A 21,486-nucleotide genomic window follows, 5' to 3' on the forward strand; every position below is an offset into this window, starting at 1 on the left:
TTGCAAGCAGAGGCACTAATTCCCGTTGTTCTGGACTATCTTTTCATATCTGCATAGAAAGCCTTGGAAGACACAGTGTCTCCTTCTAAAGCAAAAGGTAGATATGTTTACTATCAGTATAATAAATAATTTCTCCCTTTAGAGCAAAAGTCAGGTAGACTTATTGCCTATTATAAAACATTTTGGGCTCTTTTCCTGTAACACAATCCATATGTATGTAGTTGTCACCTGTATATGTAGTTGTTACCTGACCCTCTCTGCATCCCCTTGTGAGTAACAGGGCTCAGGGAACAGGCACAAATGTGGATATATGGCTACTGCTATTGCTGTGAGAAACAAACTTTCCTTTATATCTGACCCCAGAGTCTCACGTCTTCTGGCAGCATACATGAAACTGATTATCTTCCAAGTAGGGTAAATCTCAGATCCTTCAGTTTTTGAAAAGGCAATTTCTATTTTCATTATTCTTATATGTATTTTCTAATTTTTCTACAATGAATATGTATATTACTTGAGTAATAAATAATATCTCGATTATCACTTGGATAGGAGATAATGAAGGTCTGAATTATACTGATGATGAAAAGGACAGAACAGAGCTACTTAGAAGGTTAAATGATTAATAGCGACTTTCTCACACTTTATGAATTTAACCTAGGTTTAGATTAACATAGGTTTTATAAAAGATTTTGTTTTGCAAATTTTAAATACTAATTTATCACTGAAAACTGCAGTGGAGAAACATCTAAACATTAAAACCAAAGGGAAAAAATCCTACAGATTAGGAGTGAAAATAAAATATTTGAAGAATTGTGAGAAAATATTTTTGATGAACCCCTAACCACTAAAATATTTAATGAGATAATGAAAACACTTCATGTAAAAATTATATTGCTATAGAAAAGGAGTGTTATTTAAAATTATGCTCTTTAAATGTATTTAAGAAATTAAATTTTGGTGCAGGTTATTTTATTAATTTAGGATCTCATAATAGCAATAATCTGCACCATACTAAACTATAAACAATATCTCTATATAACTGTGTATTTATTCTTAAAAAAATTATGGAAGAAAAAACTCAGCAGAAGCTAGAGGCTGGCTTCAAGGTCAATCACTCACTAATAAAAGAAATTATGAAAACATTCTTTGTAACTGTATAGGTGAATAATATGGCCATGCCTTCTTCTCTCCTTCCCTCCCTTCTAACTTCATTTTGTCATAAGCAGCAGCAGTAATATGGTCTATAAGCTGGAAATTTGGAATGGAAATTATGGCCTTTCCTCTTTTAAGGTGCAAATAAGCAGTCAAATGTCTATTTAAAACTGAAGAAAATTATTTCTAACATGTTTTGATGTTAAGCTGCTTGAAAAATTCCAAAACATGACAGTAAACACACACCTCAGAAGACCTTGTGATCCAAACCCAAACATGTGATCTTGAAGAAACAGTGAATGATTAAACAGAGTCTGAGAACAGTTAAATAAATCCCTTTAGGTAAAGCAAAAGTTAATAAATGAGAAATTTGTATTATATTCTATTTATTTTATAAATCTAGTGATTAATATGTATTCTTAACTTACCTAAACCATATTTTTAATAGAAGTATGTTAATAAAAAGTGTTTGTTTTTTGCTCTTGTCTCTATACTTTTAAGAAATCACACTTCCGTGACCTGGCACTACTGTATAGTTACTGGCAGCTTTCAAAAGATATATATACACAAAGTACCTAACATGAATAAAAGCTTCAACAAGTTTATCCTTATACATTCGAACCCAAAAAGTAACATCAAGCAGTCCAGGTATAATTTCAAAGATGCAACCTTTACTACATTTAAACATTTAGACATAAAAATTCTAATTCTTTCCTCAAATCTAACACTATATTTTGTCCCAACAACTCTACAGAAATTACTTTTACCAAGGTCATTTAAGGTTTCTCAACTGAAAAAATCCAAATGGCCTCATTTTTGCTGTTAACCTTTGTGGCACTTGGCACAGATTCCTTTAGCCACTCTTTTCTGTGTATCCTCTCTAGGTTCTTTCTCTGTCCTCCTCACTCCCCATTTCTCTATTCCTCCTAAAGTACTTTAATTCTTCAGGGTATATGTTCCTCCATTCTTGCCCCACTCTCTTTGGGTGACACTTCCATACCTATAGGTTACTCTTTCACAAATCCTCATATGTTTATTTCAATATAGCTGTTTTGAGCACCAGATTCATATCTAACTGTATCAATACTTCTACTTAGAAGTTCTGATGGCCAACCCAATTCAATAAGTACACACCAAACATTCTTCTCAAAATAACCAGTTTCTTTTCTTAAATTCCTTCTCAGGGAATAGTCCAATCAACCTGAGCCCAAACTAGGGCTTAGACTACTCTTTCTACATACACAAGTAGTTTAATTTATTTAACATCTTTTAGATCCGCCAACTTTCTCCATCCCCACAGCCACTGACTGCCTACACTGCTCTTTGCTTACATTTTTAAATGACATTCTAACTGGTTTCTATTATGGCCTTTCCCTTCTGGCTCACTGGCTCCAGGATAAATTCCAAGATCATTAGCAAGGAAGACAAAGCCAAGATGAACTGGCCCCTATCTAATGCTCATCTCCTATCTTATACTCTTCACGGATTACATTCTATCTTCATATGCACTACAATGATTCATGTCTTTTTTTATAGATTCATGTCTTTTTTACATCTTCTGCTTTGACTATCCTTTATTCTCAATTTCCTATTGATTATATATTATTCATCCTTCAGGAACTGGAGCGTATTTTCTACTGTAAGACCATCCCTGAACCTTCTAGAATTGATCGTTCCACTCCTTTTTGTCCTGCCAATACTTGTATTAGTGTGCTTCTTACAATTGTACAGAAATTCTCCAAGTATGGTCCCTGAGACCAATTCAGGGGATCTGCAGGATCAGAAACATGCTCACAATAACCCTACAAAATTGCTATACCTTTCTCTCCCATTCTCTCAAGAATGTATATTTGAGGTTTCTTGAGAATACATGACAAGTGATACCTAAACATACTGAATACAGAAAAAGATGAGAATCTGGCTGTCTTCTGTGAAGCCAGACATTAAAGTTTTTGGAAAATCAATGACACATTTCTCACTAATACTTTTGTCTTGGCATACAGACATATCTCATTTTCTTGTCCTTTTGCTTTACTGTGCTTTGCAGATAGTATTTTCATCAACATAGACACAAGACCCTCCACCAGTAAAGAGATTACAATTCACCAAAGGCTCAGGTAATGGGTTTTTTTTTTGGCAATAAAGTAGTTTTTAATTAAGGTATCTACATTTTTTTTAACCCAATGCTATGGCACACTTAATAGACTAAAGTATAGTGTAAACATAACTTTCATATGCACTGGGAACACAAAAATTTGTGTATTACGCATTAGATATGTTTAATAGCCTCTTTTGTCAGGATATTCATTTTACTGCGATGGTCTAGAACCCAATTCGCAGTATCTCTAAGGTATGTCTGTAAATAGTTTTTCTTAATAATATGTAATAGTTTTACTATATTTAAAACCAATTAATAAATACTTAAATTTTTTCTCAGTTTTAACTTCTGGTACTATAAATACCAACAGATATAGCCACATATTGAAAAAAAAAAACTCTTTGAGATCCTCTCATATTGAAGACTATCAAGGGGTCCTGATAGTAAAACACTTCAGACACACAGGTAGAGTAATTAGTTAAGAGTCTTCATAAAGATTCAGACCAAATCTTAACCACTCAATGTTTTATTCTAAGGGTCAGAGGAAAGGCACATAACACAATAGAAATCCCATATAAGGTCTGCTGGATAAAATGAACAGATTAATGAAATCACTCTCCTTAAGATTTGTCACATTTGCACATTAAAATACATTTGGTAAAACTTTTATGGTGGAATGAAGATACCAGCAACTTATGTTCACAAAAAAACAAGTATAAATCTGGACAAAATTGTAAAATAAAACTATTTCGACACTCTAGAAACTGAATAAAAATAAACAAGAAATTGAGAAGCATTTCCTTCAACAAAAACTGCTGAACTATGGGTAAGAATAGTAAGCATCTTCGGCATTCTTGCCTGGGGTTGCTCTCATTCCCTGGCCAATGTTAAGATTACATGAAGTGCTATCAGGGTGAAAAGCTGGGGAAGCTACCAGAGTGTCGACTTGAATTAGTGCAGCCAAAAACCCACACCCAGCCGATTGTTAATAAAAATAACAAACAAGGCAGGAAATAGAGAAGGGGAGAACAGTCTTCTTATTGTAAGGCGGTGGTCTTGTTGTAGGGGAGCATTGCTGGTGGATAAGACAGAAATTTAACAGAGAGATTGTAAAAAAATAGAGAGACACGCGGCGTTAGATAAGACTGCTACATATCCCTGGCTGACAGGGAAGCTATGTAAATGTCTGGGGGAAGACCAAAAAGGGCTAAACTCTCCACAGATCTCTCACTGAGGAGGCTGTATGCATGTGCAAGGGAGATCTATACATCCTTATCTGACAAGCAAAGGGAAGATCTGGGTGAGTCCAGTATAAAGTAAATGCCAGGCCAGATTTAAAAAACGGCTGAACATTAAATGCACTACCCAACGCACATACGACTGTCAGCAGAAGATGAAAGAAAGTCTTCCTGGTTCACGATGTTTGAGTACAACTTCTGACCAATCAATGGCTGCTTATTTATCTATGCAAATACAGAGGCAACCCCTAGGAAGCAAGAAAAAAATGGACACCAGCAGATAAACGCCTGATATTTTACTAAAAACAAACAAACAAAACCCTAGCAACAATTACAACTTTCAGGTGGGCAATAACGAGAATCTAGAGCTGCTAAACTGTCCAGTTTTCAATAAAAATTAAGACATACAAAAAAGCAAGAGAAATGTATGCAATAGAAACTTCTCTGAGTGGACCCAGGGACTAGATGTGACAAAGACTAGAAAGAAAGAAATAAAACAAGGTTTGACAAATTAAAATATGACAATATCAAATAGAAAATGTTAATTTAAAAAATTACAAAAAGCCAAATGGAAATACTTCATTTGAAAAGAGCAGCTGAAAATGCATTAGATATGTTTAATAGCAAATGAGATGGCAAATAAAAGGTAAATTAAATATCCCAAATTTTACAAAAAAATCTACAGATTCAGGAAGCTAAAAAAATCCTAGATAAGATAAACACAAAGGGATCCTAAACACATTACAAATTGTTTAAAGACAAGAGAGCAGAAAAAAAAAATTCAGCAGGACAGGGGCACAATACAGTTAACAGCTGACTTCTCATCAGAAACATTTAAACCAAGAAAGAAAAGTGGGATGACATTTAATCTAATAAAAAAATCAACTAAGAATTTTAGTATCCAACAAAAACTATCCTTTGAAAATAAGGGCAAATAGTCACAAAAAATCACTTACTAAATAACCTCACTTGTAGGAAATATCCAGAATAAACAAATCTACATGGACAGAAAGTAGGTTTGTGGTTGCCTAGGGCTGTGAAAGTTGGGCACAGAATGGGGAGTGACTGGTAATGGGTAAAGAGGGTTTCTTTTTTGGGTGAAAATGTTCTCAAATTGATAGTAATGATGATTGTACAACTCTGTTAATACTCTAAAATGATTAAATTTTATACTTTGAGCAAATTGTATGGTATGTGAATTACAGTTTAATAAATCTCTTTTTTTAAAAATGATAAAAATAGAGATATTCCTAGATTAATGAAGACTGAGAGAAATCATGGATGAAAATCTGCCTTACAGTAAATTCTAAAAAAAATTCTTAGACTGGAAGGAAATGACAGCAGACAGTAACTTAAATCCATAGGAAGAAATTAAGAATGCCCAAATTAGTAAAACTGCAGGTAAAAACAATTTTCTCCTGTTACTTCTTTAGAAAAGAAGTATAAAACAGTAATTATAACATTCTGTTGTTGGGTTAATAACAAATGTAGATGTAATCTTAATTACACAGAAAACACAAAAGAAAGGGATGAAATGAAGTTATATACTGGAGTGGTTGCTATAATTTACTGGAATTAAGTCAATATTAACCTGTAGTAATTCAGATGTACATAATTCTAGATCATCATTTTGAGATTATTAATTCAAGAAATATACTTTTTAAAACAATCACAGAAATTTAAATAGTACTGAAAAATATATTTTTGAAAAATATTTTTTAAAAAGACAGCAATAGATGGGAATCCAAAAAGACATGACACATAAGAACTTAGAACAAAACAGCAGATATAAATCCAACCTTACCAATAATTATATTAAATGTGAGTAGATTAAACACTGCAATCAAAAGGCAGAGATTACCAGTGCAGTCAGCAAGAAAAATTAAAAAAATATATCCATATTGGAAAACAAGTAAAATTATCTTTATATGCAGATGATCTCATCTCACATGTAAAAAATCCTAAGGAATCCAATTTTAGAACCAATAAATGAGTTCAGTAAGGTCACAGGATATATATCACCATATAAAAATCAACTTTTTCTATATACTAGCCATGAAAAATCCAAAAAGAAATTAACTTCAGTAGCATCCAAAATAAAAAAATATAAACAATTTAACAACCAAAGTGCAAGATTTGTACACTTAAAACTACAAAGCATTACTTAGAGAAATTGAAGATCTAAATAAATGGAGATATATTCTGTGGGGATGGAATGGAAGACATATTGTTAAGATGGCAATACTATTCAAAGTGATCTACAGATTCAATAAAATCTCTATTAAAATCTTGGCAGGCTTTTTGTTTTATTTTTGTTTTTTGACAAGCTAATCCTAAAATTCATATGGAAATGCAAACAATCCTAAATAGACAAAACAATTTTTGAAAAGAAAGTTGAGAACTTACACTTCCTGATTTTAAAAGCAGATTTAGGGCTGTCTGAGGGTTGGGATGGGAACTGACTGTAAATAGGCATGAGAATCTTTTAGCAATGATGGAAATGGTCTAAACTGGATTGTAATGATGTTTGCACAACTCAAAGTTTACTAAAAATCACTGAATTGTAAATGGGTAAATTTTATGGTACATAAATTATACTTCGATAAAGTTGTTAATAAAAGATTTGTATACAAATGTTCATAGCAGCTTTACTCATATAAGCCAAAAATTGGAAAAATTCCAGATGTCTTTCAAGAAGAAAATGGCTTAGGGGAAAAAAGACTTAAAAAAAGAAAAATTGAAAGATCATGTGTAAGACTATCTAGATAAAGGAGAGACTATGGATAGAGAGATCAATTAGGAGACAATTGCAGAGTCTAAATGAAGGTCTTGAGGGTTGAAATTGAAAAGGAATGAAGAAGGATAGATGTAAAAAGATAGAAACACAGGTCACTGGCAATGTCTAACAACTAACAAAAACTATTAACATCAATTGAGCATTTAGTATGCACCAAGCATTATATTAAACACAATACTTATGTCATTTCACTGTCACAACAATTCTATAAAGCATTATCTTCTATTACGGGTAGTGGGGAAGAGGGAGATAGAAGAGAGGGGTAGATGTGTACACACCCACACGCTGAGGGTGGTAGACGTGCACACACCCACATGCTGAGGGTGGGAAAGTTACATAAATTTATCCAAGGTTACAGACATGGAAAATGGAATAGTTACTGTGTATGTGTATTTTGCTACCAGTGGTCAGAGAGTGGGGAAAGAAATGCCAAATGACTGTGAGGTCTTGGATTCCACCCCTTCATCCCAAGGAGTAGTTCTAAAGTAATTAACGATCTTAGTAACTGTGTTATTTTAGGGAATAAAGAACAATCTTTGTCCACAAGAACCCAATTTATTTCCAAAGAGCTTAGATAAATGGTTTGGATTTATCTGGCATCCACACTTTTTATTTTATGAGTAATGACTAAAAATACTAAATTGGGAATCTTTTCCCAGTTTCAAGAAAGTCGACAAATTTTTTGTATAATCATATACCTTTCTTCCATATGGTTTTTCCACCATATTGCTGTCACTGTCAGAATTTTCACTCTGAACTGGTTTTGTGAACCCAGATTTGGGCATCTTATTTAGCTCTTCAGCTAGCTTCTTCTTTTATCAGTCTTCTCATCCTGGATCTGTAAAGAAAGGATATATAAGAGTTATTTGTATATGTACACAATAAAACCTACTGTTTATGCAATATAGTGCGATTTGCAATAGTACAATTTGGTTTTCTCTGTCTCCATGAGATAATTTATTTTTTTTCAGAGAAGCTATCCTAACCTAAAGTAAGTTTTTGTTGAATAATTTGAATTTCTAATTAAAGTTCTCTTGTTCAAGTCCATTCAGCTTGTCACTGAAAAAAGAGAACTACTTTTACATTTCTTCCCACCTTCGGTAGGCTAATATTCAACCTCTAGTTTTCTGGGTACCTAGAAGCAGTCGAAGTGGAAGCAGTGGCAATGAGTCTGTCATTCCAGCATGGCTCTAGAGGCAAAAAAGTCCTACTAGATTCTCTAGTAGTTCTGGATTGGTATAGCAGTTATTTCTAAAGATCCAACCAAGAATCTGATAAGTTTGATTGGTAATTTTACAACATTTAATTCTATTTTTAAATTAAATTTATTAAACCCTTCCTACTTAAAATCCCTTGAGTAGTTTCTTTTCCTTCACTGAACTCCAGACATCCTCCAGGCATTTAGACACTTTATCACCCTATTGACTGATTTAATCCTTATCATACTGTACTGTAATTATTACTTCGTGTATCATTTTCTTTCCAATTTGTTCGGCCTTCTGTCTCCAGCTCTGCAAGCTAACTTAATAGGGCAAGGACCCTCTTAAAAGCTTATGCTTATACTTGAGAGGTCCAGAAAAAATACCAAGAAGGGGGTTTTAAATGTAAACGGGACACCATGAGATTAGACCTGTGTTGCTGTATGATGACCTATTAACCATATGTGGTTGTTGAAGGTTAAATTAAAATTAAGTAGCTACTATATTATATGGTGCAGATATACAATGTTCCTATTATCACAGGAAGCTGGATTGCACAGGACAGGGCTAGACTGAGGCTGCTGGACAACCAGAGCATGACCTGAACCACAACCACAAACAGGACAAGCCTAATTTCAACTATTTCATGCTTTAAATTTCCTACATGGATTCACAGGTCCAAGTAAGCTACATTCTAATATCTAAATGAATTATTAATACTCAGAGGATTGGTAAAATATTCTATCTTCTTCACATTCTCCTACTGGTGCTTTAAAATTTGTTTGGTTTTGATAGAAAAAAACCCAAGTATCCCTCAAATGAACTGAGTTAATTTGTAAATGATCAAAACTAGATTAACCTGGATATAGCCAAAATACAGCATATTCCAACACAAAAAAACTGCCAAAGTTCAAATCAAATCTTTCATTTTAATAGAGAAGGAAACAAACCTGAAGAAATATACTTTTTGACACTACAGACAAGAAGGAGAATTTACTCTGTGGTCATTTTACTGTTTCAAATATGACCATATAAACAGAATCATTTAAATATAGCACTGTCTTCAAAACTAGTTCTGTGTAAAGCTTACAGAGTTAAGAGTTTTGAGTCATATAACAGAAAAATTCTGACACAAAAGCCAAAACTGCATAATATCAATAAACATTAGCCTAGGAGCTGCATAATATCAATAATCATTAGCCTAGGAGAGACTATGACAATAAAGCAGTATCTCCTCTGTAGATCAAGCAGTTACTGGTGAACAAAGAAGTGTAATCAATATTTTTTGAGAAAACCATACATGACACTATTATATTAACAGACATGTTAGAAAAAGCTTGTGCTGTTTTTCAAAAACTTTACTTGGAAAATTTCAGCACTAACAACAGGTCACAATAAAATTCCAAAAATATTACTTCAATCAACAAATATTAAATATTTAATACATAGGTAGGTTCTGGGCTCATGATATCTATTGTAATCACTATAGCAACCACTACACAAATTTATACAAAGAAATAATAAAATTCATGTTAGGTAAATTAAAATGAAATACTTTAAAATATGCAAATAACCCAACAGAAGGCAGGAAAAGAAAAACTGAGTAATGAAAACCAGAAGGAAAACAATAGGCCTGATCCAAGCATATATGAAATGCGAATGGTTTAAACATACCAAAAACAGAGATTGTCAGGAGAGAAAGAAGTGACCAAACTATATGCTACTACTAACAAGAAATTCACTTCAAATATAAGGATACAGGTAGTTAAAAAATGAAAAAAGCTATGCCATGAAGAAACTAATAAAAAGGAAAGCTAGAGTAACTATATTAAGACATAATAGATTTCAGAGCAAAGAGGTTATTATATATTACATACTGATAAAAGGGTCAGTTCCCTAATTGTGTGTTGAACCAACAGAGCTTCACAATGCAAGCAGCAAAAACTGACAAAACTGACAGAAACAGACAAATTCACAATTACAGTTGGAGGCTTCAACTGCTCTCTCAATTAAGACAGGAAATAGAATGGAAAAATGTCACTAATTCAAACTGATCAGATCTAATTGACATTTATAGAAAAATGTGTCCAAGATAGTCATTCTTTTCAAGGGCACACAGAATATACCAGATAGGCCATATAATGGGACATAAACAAATGTAATAAATTTTTTAAAATTACAATCATATAGTTTGTTCTCACACACACACACACACACAAATTAAAGCAGAACCAATTATAGAAAGGTAACGAGAATATATCCAAATTAAATAACAAAGACAAATCAATAAAACTGAAAACCAGTTCTTTAAAAAGATCAATTGACATATCTCTAGCCAGACCTACTAAAAGATCTACATAACAAAATCAACAATGAAAGAGGAAACATCACTACAGCTCCTATAAATACAAAGGATAACGAAATATTACAAACAACTTTATATAAACTCAACAAATTAAACTCCTTGACAGGCACAAATTACCAAGCTTACTGAAGAAAACAGTCTCAATAGCTCAATATTTATTAAAGATATTGATTTCATATTTAAAAACAAAAAACTCCAGGCCCAAAGGACTTCAATGGTTGAATTCTACAAAACACGTAAGGAAGAAATAATGACAATTCTACACACTCTCCTGAAAAAGAGACAAATATTTTATGAGGTTATCAATACTCTGATACCAAAACCAGAATACATCTTTTATAGGAAAACTACAGATTGATATACCTTATGTTATATACAAAAAAATCTTCAACAAAATATTAAAAAGTCAAATCCAGCTATAGATAAAAAAGGACCAACTGGACTTTATCTCAGGAACTCAAGGTCAGCGTAATGTCTGAAAAGCAATCTAAGTAATTCACTATAACAGACTAAAAACAAGACAACAAATGATCATCTCAAAAGATACACAAAAAGCATTTGATGAAATTTAACACCTATTAATGACAAACAACTCTAGGGAAACTAATAATAGAGCAAACTTGAATACTTTCTTAAGATCAACAATGAAGCAAGGTTGTCTGCTCTCATCATCTTCACCCCTCCTGCTTTATTGAGGTGTAAGTGACAAACAAAAATTGTATATATTTAAGGTGACAATGTGATGATTTGATATGCATAAACATTTTGAAATGATTACCACCACAATCAAGCTAATTAATACACTCATCATCTTACATTTTCTGTGTGGCGAGAACACTTAAGAACTACTCTCTTAAGCAAATTTAAAGTACACAATACAGTATTATTAACTACACTGTATAGATTAGATCCCTAGAACTTAATCATTTTCTAACTGAAAATTTGTACCTTCTGACCACTATCTCCCTGTTTCCTCTATTTCCCAGCCCCTGGCAATCAACATTCTACTGTTTCTGCAAGTTCGTTTTTCAATTCCACATACAAGAGATCATATTGTTTTTCTGTTTCTGGCTTATTTTGCTGAGCGTAATGTCCTCTAAGTTCATCTATGTTGTCACAAATGGTAGATCTTCCTTTTTTCTAATGGCTGAATAATATTCCATTTGTAACTATATTTTAACAGATACCTAAAAGTGGGATTGCTGGATCAGATGGCAGCTGTTTTTAATTTTTTGAAGAATCGCCAAACTGTTTTCCATATTGGCTACACCAATTTATATTCCTACCAACAGTGTACAAGGGACTTTTTTTTGGTCACACCCTCACCAACACCTGCTATCTTTTTTGTCTTTTTGCTAACAGCTATCCTAACAAGTGTGAGGTGATATTTCATTGTGCTTTTGAATTTCCCTGATTTTTAATATCTTGAGCACCCTTCATATACTTGCCTATTTATATTATCTTTCTTGGAAAAAAATGTCTGCTCAGATCCTTTGCCCATGTTTTAATCAGATTATTTTTTGCTATTGAGCTGTATGATTCTCATATATTTTGGATATTAACCCATTATCATATGTATGCTTTGCAAATATTTCCTACCATGCCATAGGCTGCCTTTTCATTGTGTTGTTTCCTTTGCTCTACAGAAGATTTTAATTTGATGTAGTGCCACTTGTTTTGTGGCCTGTGTTTTTGGTGTCATATCCGTGAAATCACCTTCAAGACCAAAGCAAAGGAGCTTTCCTCGTTTTCATGTAGGAATTTTATGGTTTCAAGTTTTACATTTAGGTCTTTAAACCATTTCTGTGTATAATGATCCAATTTTATTCTTTTGTATGTGCATATCCAGTTTTCCCAACACCATATACTGACTGTTATGCCACAAATGCTCGATAGCTTTCTTCTCCTAGACTGATGTTTCCTTTTTTTCTAAGAAGTATACAGAGCAACTATTAGTTGTCATTACCTCTTAATTATAACTGTTAACACTAGCTTCTCTGGAATGCTTTTCTCTTCTATCTTAAAGAGAAAATTTGTTTTTGTTTTAAATTAAAAGTCTCTATAGAAGCTTGCAAAACCAGTTTACATTTCTTTTTTAGATTGTAAGTAGAAAATGATTTAAATGTTATTTTATGTTTTTACCTAAAATAATGTTTTTATATATCATTAAATATTTTTATATTTAAATAAAACTTTAAAGACAATTTTCCTAGCTGTGTTTTTCAAAGCCTCCTTCGTTGAGATCTCTAGATCGCAGAGCTTGGCACTTTTTATGCTGGAGGATGGAGGATCACACGACTGGAAGAAAATTACCATTATTTCAAATCTCTTGACCTATATGAGGTGGTTAAAAAGATCCTACCATCCACATACCTTACCCAGTCCTTTCCAGTAGAAAAAGAATCAATTCTACAAACTAATTTTCTTGGGTTATATAACTGTTTGCTTTAGCGAAAGGAGTATGACCAACTCATTTTTGGAACACTACGCACAATTCACTTTTTGGGACACAATGCATTCATGCCTAGTAAACCCAGTTACTGGAAATCTGCTATAAACTACTGCTGATAAAAATGCGTATCGCTACCCAAAATGTAAAGTTTAAACAAACAATTATAACAGATTTAGTAAGTAGCAGTGCCACTAAACATTGTTATAATTTAATAACAAGAACCGCAGAATCAAGCAACACAACTAACTCAAGACAAAAATAAGCATCCTTCTTGAAAGCTGAGGCAACCTGCAATGATGCCAAGTCTTGCTCGACAGTGAGACTTCTTAGTATAAAAATTAAACTAACTCTCCAGGAAACGTTAGTAAGTTGTTCTTTTTTGTTACCCTTCATCCTAAGGCTAACAATTTGGAGAAAGTTTTATCTTCTTAGCTTAGAGTACAAAATCACCCATAGGAAGAGGCCAAACTTTGCTGAAAAGATGCTTTGAAAAGCTCCTCAGGAAGGAATTGGCAGGACTTCGTCTGTGGGGAAAAACTACTCCACATGACAAAAGGAAGAAGGGTTAAGGGGAAAAAATCCAAGAAAGAGAGAAGACTCCCAGTAGACCTACATACAAGATAGGCATGAGAGAAAAAAACAGTTGGCAGTATGGCTAGAGAACTTTGGAGAACAGAAATAGAGAGAACTTTGGATAACAGAAATAGATAATAGAATTTGTGAAGTTGTATGCTACAGGCAAGTAGATTGCACTTTTAACAATGAAAATCTACAGTATTCCCTAAAAACTAAAGAAAATTCTGTATTTTGAGATTATTAGTTTTTCAGCCTTTAGCGGTTAAAATGGTGAATTTTATGTTATGTGAATTTTATTTCAATTAAAAAAAGCTCCTCAGTGGTACAGGTTAACAATTCTGAAACCACTATACATGTATTCTACAAATGAACACTTGAGTAAATGGATAGTGAATGGTGGGAGGCAGGTTTCTCACTGTTGGAGTGAAAGACTGCTGACTGACAAGTCAGGAGAAGGTTGGAATGTGGTGATGTATTACTGTCTGAGGTTATCAATATGTACTCATGTTTAGCTTAATGTAGAAGCAGATGATTATACACAAAAATATTTCTAGATATGTACATAAAGAATTAGTATACACACATACATTTTCTTCATATGTCAACTAAGTGAGCCCAGAAGCAACAACACCCCGGTAGCAAGGAGCACACCTAAAACAACGTGATCCTGGTTACTAGTATCTTCTTCAATAAAAGTAACAAAGGCTCCTTTAGAGAAAGGTTGGATCCTACAGACAAAAGGAGGAAATATACAAGATGAATCTGGAGACTCTCCTATTGACAGAAAGTAAGGAAATGTTCAAAAATATACATAAATATGTAAACTCGAAGGGATACAGGTGTCAACTGAAAGAAGTCCTAGTCAGAACACTTGAGCAACAGAATAAGTAGAGTTGGAGTATGACCCAAGGTATAAATATGTGTGTGCCCATACTGATATAAATAATTGAACAAATTTAAAAAATGGAGGAGAATAAATTTTCCAGGAAGAATTCTAGGTAGTTTATACAGATAATTCTGCTCTCAAGGCGGTGGAGTCTAACTCCCCACTCGATTAATGGTGGGCTACCACAGAGTGATTTCCTTCCAAAGAACAGTGTGTGGAGAGGGGAAAAAAGAACAACTTGAAAAACCTGACAAATACTATCTCAGTGAGGTGATCAAAATTAGCATCAGCAGTGGTAGGTCATGTTGACAGTGTATGCCCTTGAAAAGATGTAATGAAAATAGCATTTAACTCTGTGATCTTTCCCAAAACACATAACCACTGTCTAATCACAGGAGGAGTTTAAGGAGACATGATGACTAAAGGTTATATGGCATCCTGGATAGGATCTTGGAATAGAAAAATGATGTAAGGTAAAAACTGTAGAAATCTGATAAAGTATGTAATTTAATATTGTACTAACACTGGTGTATCAATTATGATAAACATACGGTGCTAATGTAAGACAATAAAGAAAACTGGTATGTGGGAACTCTGTACTACCTTTGCAATTTTTCTGTAAATCAAACTATTCTATAGTAAAAGGTTATTTAACCCATTTCCCGTTTGCCCCAAGAATACTTGCTGACGGCGCTTGCGGTTGCATTTAAGATAAATCACAGATAAAGTCCTAAACTTACTCCTAAAGTTCGCCATGAAATATCTTGCTTTTATTATTATTTTCGCATTACTCTAGTACATCAATAGTCTTTGGAAACGAATGACATCATTCTATTTATAGCATACTGTTTTTAGTGGTGGTATTTCCATTTACAAAATAATTTTTGATTGCTGAAAATGCCAAATCCTAGATGTTTTGCTTTGCGTTGTTCTGTGCTTTGAAACTTACCACACGAAAAGAATTGTTAAATACTAATCATCATATACATTTGTTACATTAGGATTAGAGACAATTCTGTTTAGAAATAACTCCAAGAAGAGTTTTTATATTTTATATTTTATTTTCACATTGAAAACCAGTTAGATTTGCTTCAGCCTAAAAGAGTGTGTTTATGTAAAATCAAATTAATGCTGGCAGAGTATTGATATGTTGTACAATTATCATTTATTTCTATGTCTCTTTTGATCTCTTTTTATTTCTTCTCTGAGCCAGTTATTCTTCAGTAGCATGTTGTTTAATCTCCATTTTTTTTTTTCCTAAAAAGGAAATGGGTATAAAAAAAGCTCTCCAGCTAATTTTAATGAGTTGGGAACCATTAAGCAACATTTCCCTCAACCCTTTTCACAGCAAACATCTACACATCTCCCAGTCACTATTTTGCATTGAATTTTTTCACCTACAGCCTTTATTTCTAACTCAAATCTTGTCCCCACCATGGTTTTCTCCAAAGTTCATGTCTATATCCCATCCCACATTCCAGCTGATCTCTAGTTTCAAAGCATCGTGATCAGAGAATATGGTTGGTATGACTTCAACCTTCCATTTGCTAAGGTTATCTCTGTGCCCCAATATGTAGTCAATCCTTGAGAATGTTCCATGTGCACTAGAGAAGAATGTATAAGCAGCTGTTTTGGGATGGAAGGCTCTGCAAATGACAATTAGGTCATTTGCCTAATGTGTCCTTTAAGGATTTTATTTCCTTACTGATTTTGTTTGGACGATCTGGCCATCTCTGACAGTGGGGTATTCAGGTCCCCTACTATGATAGTTTTTTGGTCTGTTTCTCACTTTAGTTCTCTTAGTAATTGCTTTATATATTTCGGAGCTCCCCGATTGGGAGCATAGATATTAACAGTGTTATGGCCTCTTGGTGTACGATTCCCTTTATCATTATGAAGTGTTCCTCAGTATCTTTCTTTACCTTTTTTATTTTGAAGTCTATTTCATCTGATATTAGTACCACTCCTACTACTTTTTTCTGAATGCCATTCACTTGAAATATCATATTTCACCCTTTCACTTTGAGTCTATATGTGTCTTTGGAGCTTAGATGTGTCTCCTGGAGGCAGCATATGGTTAAGTTTTGTTTTTGGACCTAATCTGCAACTCTGTGTTTTTTCATTGATGAGTTCAGTGCATTTACATTTACGGTGATTACTGAAATATCAGGTTTTCCTATAGTCATTTTATCTTCTGCTTTCTGGTAGCTTGGTGTTTCCATCGCTTTCTTGTCCTGTGTTTCTGTTTTTCTATTTCGGTTGGGTTTTGTGGATTTTCCTTCGGGTCCTTCTTGTTTTATGTTACATACTTCAGTTTTGAATCTTAGGCGTGTGGTTACCACCATGAATAGGTAGAGGATAGTTATATATATAGTCACTCATTTTCTTCTGCGTGTGCCTTATCTCCATTTCCCTTTGTGAATTTGGATCTTTGAATCTTCTCCTTTTCTGTTATTGTTGTCTCAATTTGTCCCTAGGCGTGCTGAATGTTCATTACTATCTTGCAATATCAAATTTCTTCTTTTTGCTTAAGCTTATAATACCCTGTTCTTAATAAGGGAGGCACGCCTCTGTTTTTATCTGCCTGCTAATCGCCTTACTTGTAGTTATGTACTTTTTTGTCATTTTGTTTTAGGTGATCTGACACCTCAGTGTTCCCTGTAATGCAAGCCTCATAGTAGAGAATTCGCTCAAATTTTTATGTCTGGAAAGGTTTTTATTTCTTCTTCATATCTAAATGAGAGCTTTTCTGGATTCATTATTCTTGGCTGGTAATTCCTTTCATTTAATAGTTTGAATATTTGATTTCACTCCTTTCTGGATTGTAAGGTTTGTGCTGAGAAGTCCGATGATAATCTAATGGGTTTTCCTTTATAGGTTACCATCTTCTTCTCCCTGGCTGCCGAGAATTCTTTTCATTGATTTTTGATAATTTTAATACAATGTGTCTTGGAGGAGGCCTTTTTGGGTTGAGATCATTGGGTCTTCTGTTGACTTCTTGAATTCTAAGCTCCAGTTCATTCCTTAGATTTGAAAAATTCTCATCAACTATTTGCCTGAAAATTGCTTTCTAATCCCTGCTCCTTTTCCTCCCCTTCGAGGATGCCCATTATTCTTATTTCCTTTTCTGATGGTATCAGTTAGTTCTTGTACTTCTCTTTCATTATTTGGTTTCTCTATTCTTCCTTCTGATTTATTTCTAGATTTCTTTCTTCGATATCACTGATCCTTTCCTCCATTTGGTCACTCTATTTCCCAAGCTTTTTATTTCATTTTTCATCTCTTTCAGTATGTTCTCCATTTCCAGAACTTAGTTCTATTTGTTTTTTTTTTTTTGATGGGTTCAATTGCCTTGCTTAAAAAACTCATACTGCTGATTCAGTTGTTTTTTTCAATTCCTAAAATTGTTATGAATTGTTTCAAATTTCATTGAGTTTTTTCAGAAGTATCGTCCTGAATTCTCTGTCATTTAAGTAGCATATTTCTATGTCTTTAAGCTTATTTTCTGGAAATTTTTTTGTTTCTTTCTGAGCTGGGTTGTCAACTTGATTGTTCATGGTGTTTAATGAACTATTTCTCTGCCTGGGCATTAATGGAAGTGTATTCTGCTTCTTTTCCAGAATGGAGATTATTTATTATAGAAAGGTTTCTCTTTAGCCTATTGCTAAGATAGCGTTTTTCTTTTGGTTTCCAGTAGATGGCATCTAAGCCTCTTGGATCCCTGCTTTATATAAAGTCTTAATAATGCTTTTTCTTTTTCTTATAAATATTCAATCATGCTAGCTATTCTAAGTCTAATTCCCTGTCAATGTTAGCAACAGTTTTGTTAGCATTTGCTCAGATTCTCCTGGGATTCCGCCGTGTTAGGTCTTTTAGAATATTGGGGGAGGGGCCTTCAGGGTTGGAGGATGGGGACTGCGGCTCAGCCTCATGTTTTGCAACCGCAGCTGGTGATAATCAACTGTTGCTTCTCTGCTGCCTCCAATTCTCTGCTTTTTACTCTGATCCCTGGGCCCTGCCACTAGGTGAAGCTCACAGCTTTCTCAAGCACGGCTGTTAAGAGAACCTGCTGCAACGTCTCCCCCCTCCTCCTGCAGGGAGCGCTGGATGCCAGAGGCAGCTTCTTTGTTTCTCCCAGTCTACTGCCCAACTCCTGTGGTAGCTATTACTCACAGATCTCACGCTCAGACATGTTTGTGTGCAGGTTGGGTGTTTTTGTGGAGTTTTAGATGTTCGGCTTATTGTTATTTCAAGGGGAGAGATCTGAGAACATCCCTCACTCTACCATGTTTCTGACAGAGAATGAGCATTTAAAACTAAAAATCAGATGATACTGCTGCCCTGCTTAATTTATGTATTGGTTTCCCACTGAATTTAATTAGAATAAAGTCTAAACTTGGAACTAAACCATCTATACTATATGAATAAGAACTAATGGAACAGACACATGAAGAGTTTTTTAAAGCGTTTAAAATCCTCAAAGAGATAAGATTCATAATATGCAGTAGGACTAAACAGAGTCAAGAAAAAATACAGAGTATGGAAGTATAATGGTTGAAATAAAGAACTATACAGATTATATAAATAATACAATAGATAAGCCTAAAAACGAATTAGTGACCTAGAAGATCAGGTAGAGGATATTTGCAGAAGGCATCAGAAAGGGATACAAAAAAAGAGGAAAATATTAAAGTTAAGGGATATGAAGAAGAAAACTCAGAAGTAACAGAATCATTATAATAAAATTCCCAGGAAGAGAAAAATGGAGAAAACAAAATATTTGAAAAAATATCCAATAATTTTTCGGAACTGGGGGAAGATAAAAGATCTCAGATTAAAGTGTCTGGAATACATCCTGGCATACAGCAAACTTCCAATAAGTAAGTATTCATTGAATGAATATGGCTCCAAATGCCAAGCAAGACAAAAAAGGAACTATGCCCAGACTCATTATAAAATGAAAAAGGTGAAGAAAAAAATCAAAATTTTTAGAGAGAAACTGCAGGTCACACGCACAGAAAAGGAAACCAAACTGACATTGGAACTTTCGAAAAGCAACACCAGAGGCAAAAAAAAAAAAAAAAAAAAGTACTGATATTTTCAATATGTTAAAAAAAAAGAATTTCAAACCCAAAACCTTTAACCAAACTAAGCTATCACTTTAAAGTGAAGATTAAATAATGCTATTTCAGGCATAATAAAACCTTAGAATGTTTACATATAAACACCCTGTTTGAAAATGCTTTTAAGTAGGCTCCGTACAATTGAAATAAATCTATGAAGATACTATGTGAGATATAGGAATAGGAATAAATAACCTAATAAAGCATATTTCACATAAAAAGAATGGATGGATGTTTGAAGAACACCCCTAACAATCAAGAAGTAAAATTCTACCTAACATCAACATGGCTGTTGGGAAATTGGGGAATCTGGAGTGGGATAGAGACTAAAGTGAGAAAGCGGTTTAAGTACTTCTCTCCTCTGAGCTAAGATATACACATACACACACATACATATATATATTTAATAATAGTAAGAAGAATATAAGAAATTTCTAATATATGTTATCACAATAAATGAAAATAGACTAAACCCATAATCAAAATATAAGCATCTCTGAGGCTGGATAAAAATAAGATTCAGCAATCAATAGAAAAAGAGACCACAAAAGGATACTATAAAGGTTGAGAATAAAGGATAGGAAAAAGATATACCAAGAAATATAAGCCCAGGTTGCTAGATGAACTTTTTTTTTTTTTTTTTAGCCCCATTCATGAATAATTAAGACTCTTCCTGGTCTGAACTCAGCTCAAGACCATTCCTGGGCCTGTGGATTCCATTACTGCATTAAAGCTTCCACGCTAAGGAGTATCTATTTTACTTTTATAACAGGGCTTCAATTTCTGTTTTCTATATGATTTTGAGTCATTTTTCCATTTCAGGCACCTGAAAATTCCTCCTCCTTGCTTTCAAATTCAGCTATGTCTTTTTTAAATGTTTTTTTTTTAACCTAGTATTTCCATGTATTTGAAAAAGGGAGCTTCCCCAGTATGACATCTTGCCTAGAATCCCTAGAACATGCACTTTAGATTAAATACAACTGAAAACAAAGTTCAAGTTACTTAATTTCTTCACCTATGTTACGAAATGATAAAGCTCAACTGTTAAGGATTTAAGAGCCAAAGTGATAACTTAGCAGAGTCTTTGGTACCTATAAAATATTCAAATGCTGCCCTCTAAATTTACCAATTTTACATTCTACCTAAAGAAAGTAAAGACAGAACCATAAGGATGGAATAAAAATTCCTAACATTTTCCCTATTTCACTGTTCCAGGTCTCAATGGGCTGCAGCTGCTTTGGTAGTAAAAATGCTTCCTCCAAATTTGTTGCAAGAAAAAGGGCAACTAGTATATAACCATATCACAACAGAATTCAATGATCCTTAAGAATCACTGAGTTAGCAAAGGGACCATTACTTTCTTTGTGATTTTGCTGGGAACCTCAAGTCCAAATTTCTATTCTGACAACGACCACTTTTGTTTGACCTCCATCACTTCTCAATATTTGTTTCCTTCTTAAAAGTAAAGTTACGCTAAATCGATTGAAGGTATCCTATTCTTCCAAAATTCTGATTCCAGAAGAGAAGTTTAGAAAATTTTCACTCTGAATTCTATTTTTCTATGAATGCAAAAACTGTAACTTAAATTATTAAACAATTA

At 33.6% G+C, this 21,486-nt stretch overlaps 1 protein-coding gene across 3 annotated transcripts in view; it reads right to left on the minus strand.

Moving 5' to 3' along the window:
* Positions 1–21,486, minus strand: part of ANKRD12 (ankyrin repeat domain 12) — a 121,003-nt gene that overhangs the window by 82,248 nt on the left and 17,269 nt on the right. For all 3 annotated transcript variants that reach the window (XM_016120904.2, XM_016120906.2, XM_016120905.2), the window contains exon 2: positions 7,984–8,123. In XM_016120904.2, coding sequence (XP_015976390.2) covers positions 7,984–8,070 — 87 coding nt within the window. In that variant the 5' untranslated portion in view covers positions 8,071–8,123. The remainder of the gene's footprint in view (positions 1–7,983; positions 8,124–21,486) is intronic.

Source organism: Rousettus aegyptiacus, unplaced genomic scaffold, assembly GCF_014176215.1.
Source record: "Rousettus aegyptiacus isolate mRouAeg1 unplaced genomic scaffold, mRouAeg1.p scaffold_m13_p_12, whole genome shotgun sequence".
NCBI lineage: Eukaryota > Metazoa > Chordata > Mammalia > Chiroptera > Pteropodidae > Rousettus > Rousettus aegyptiacus.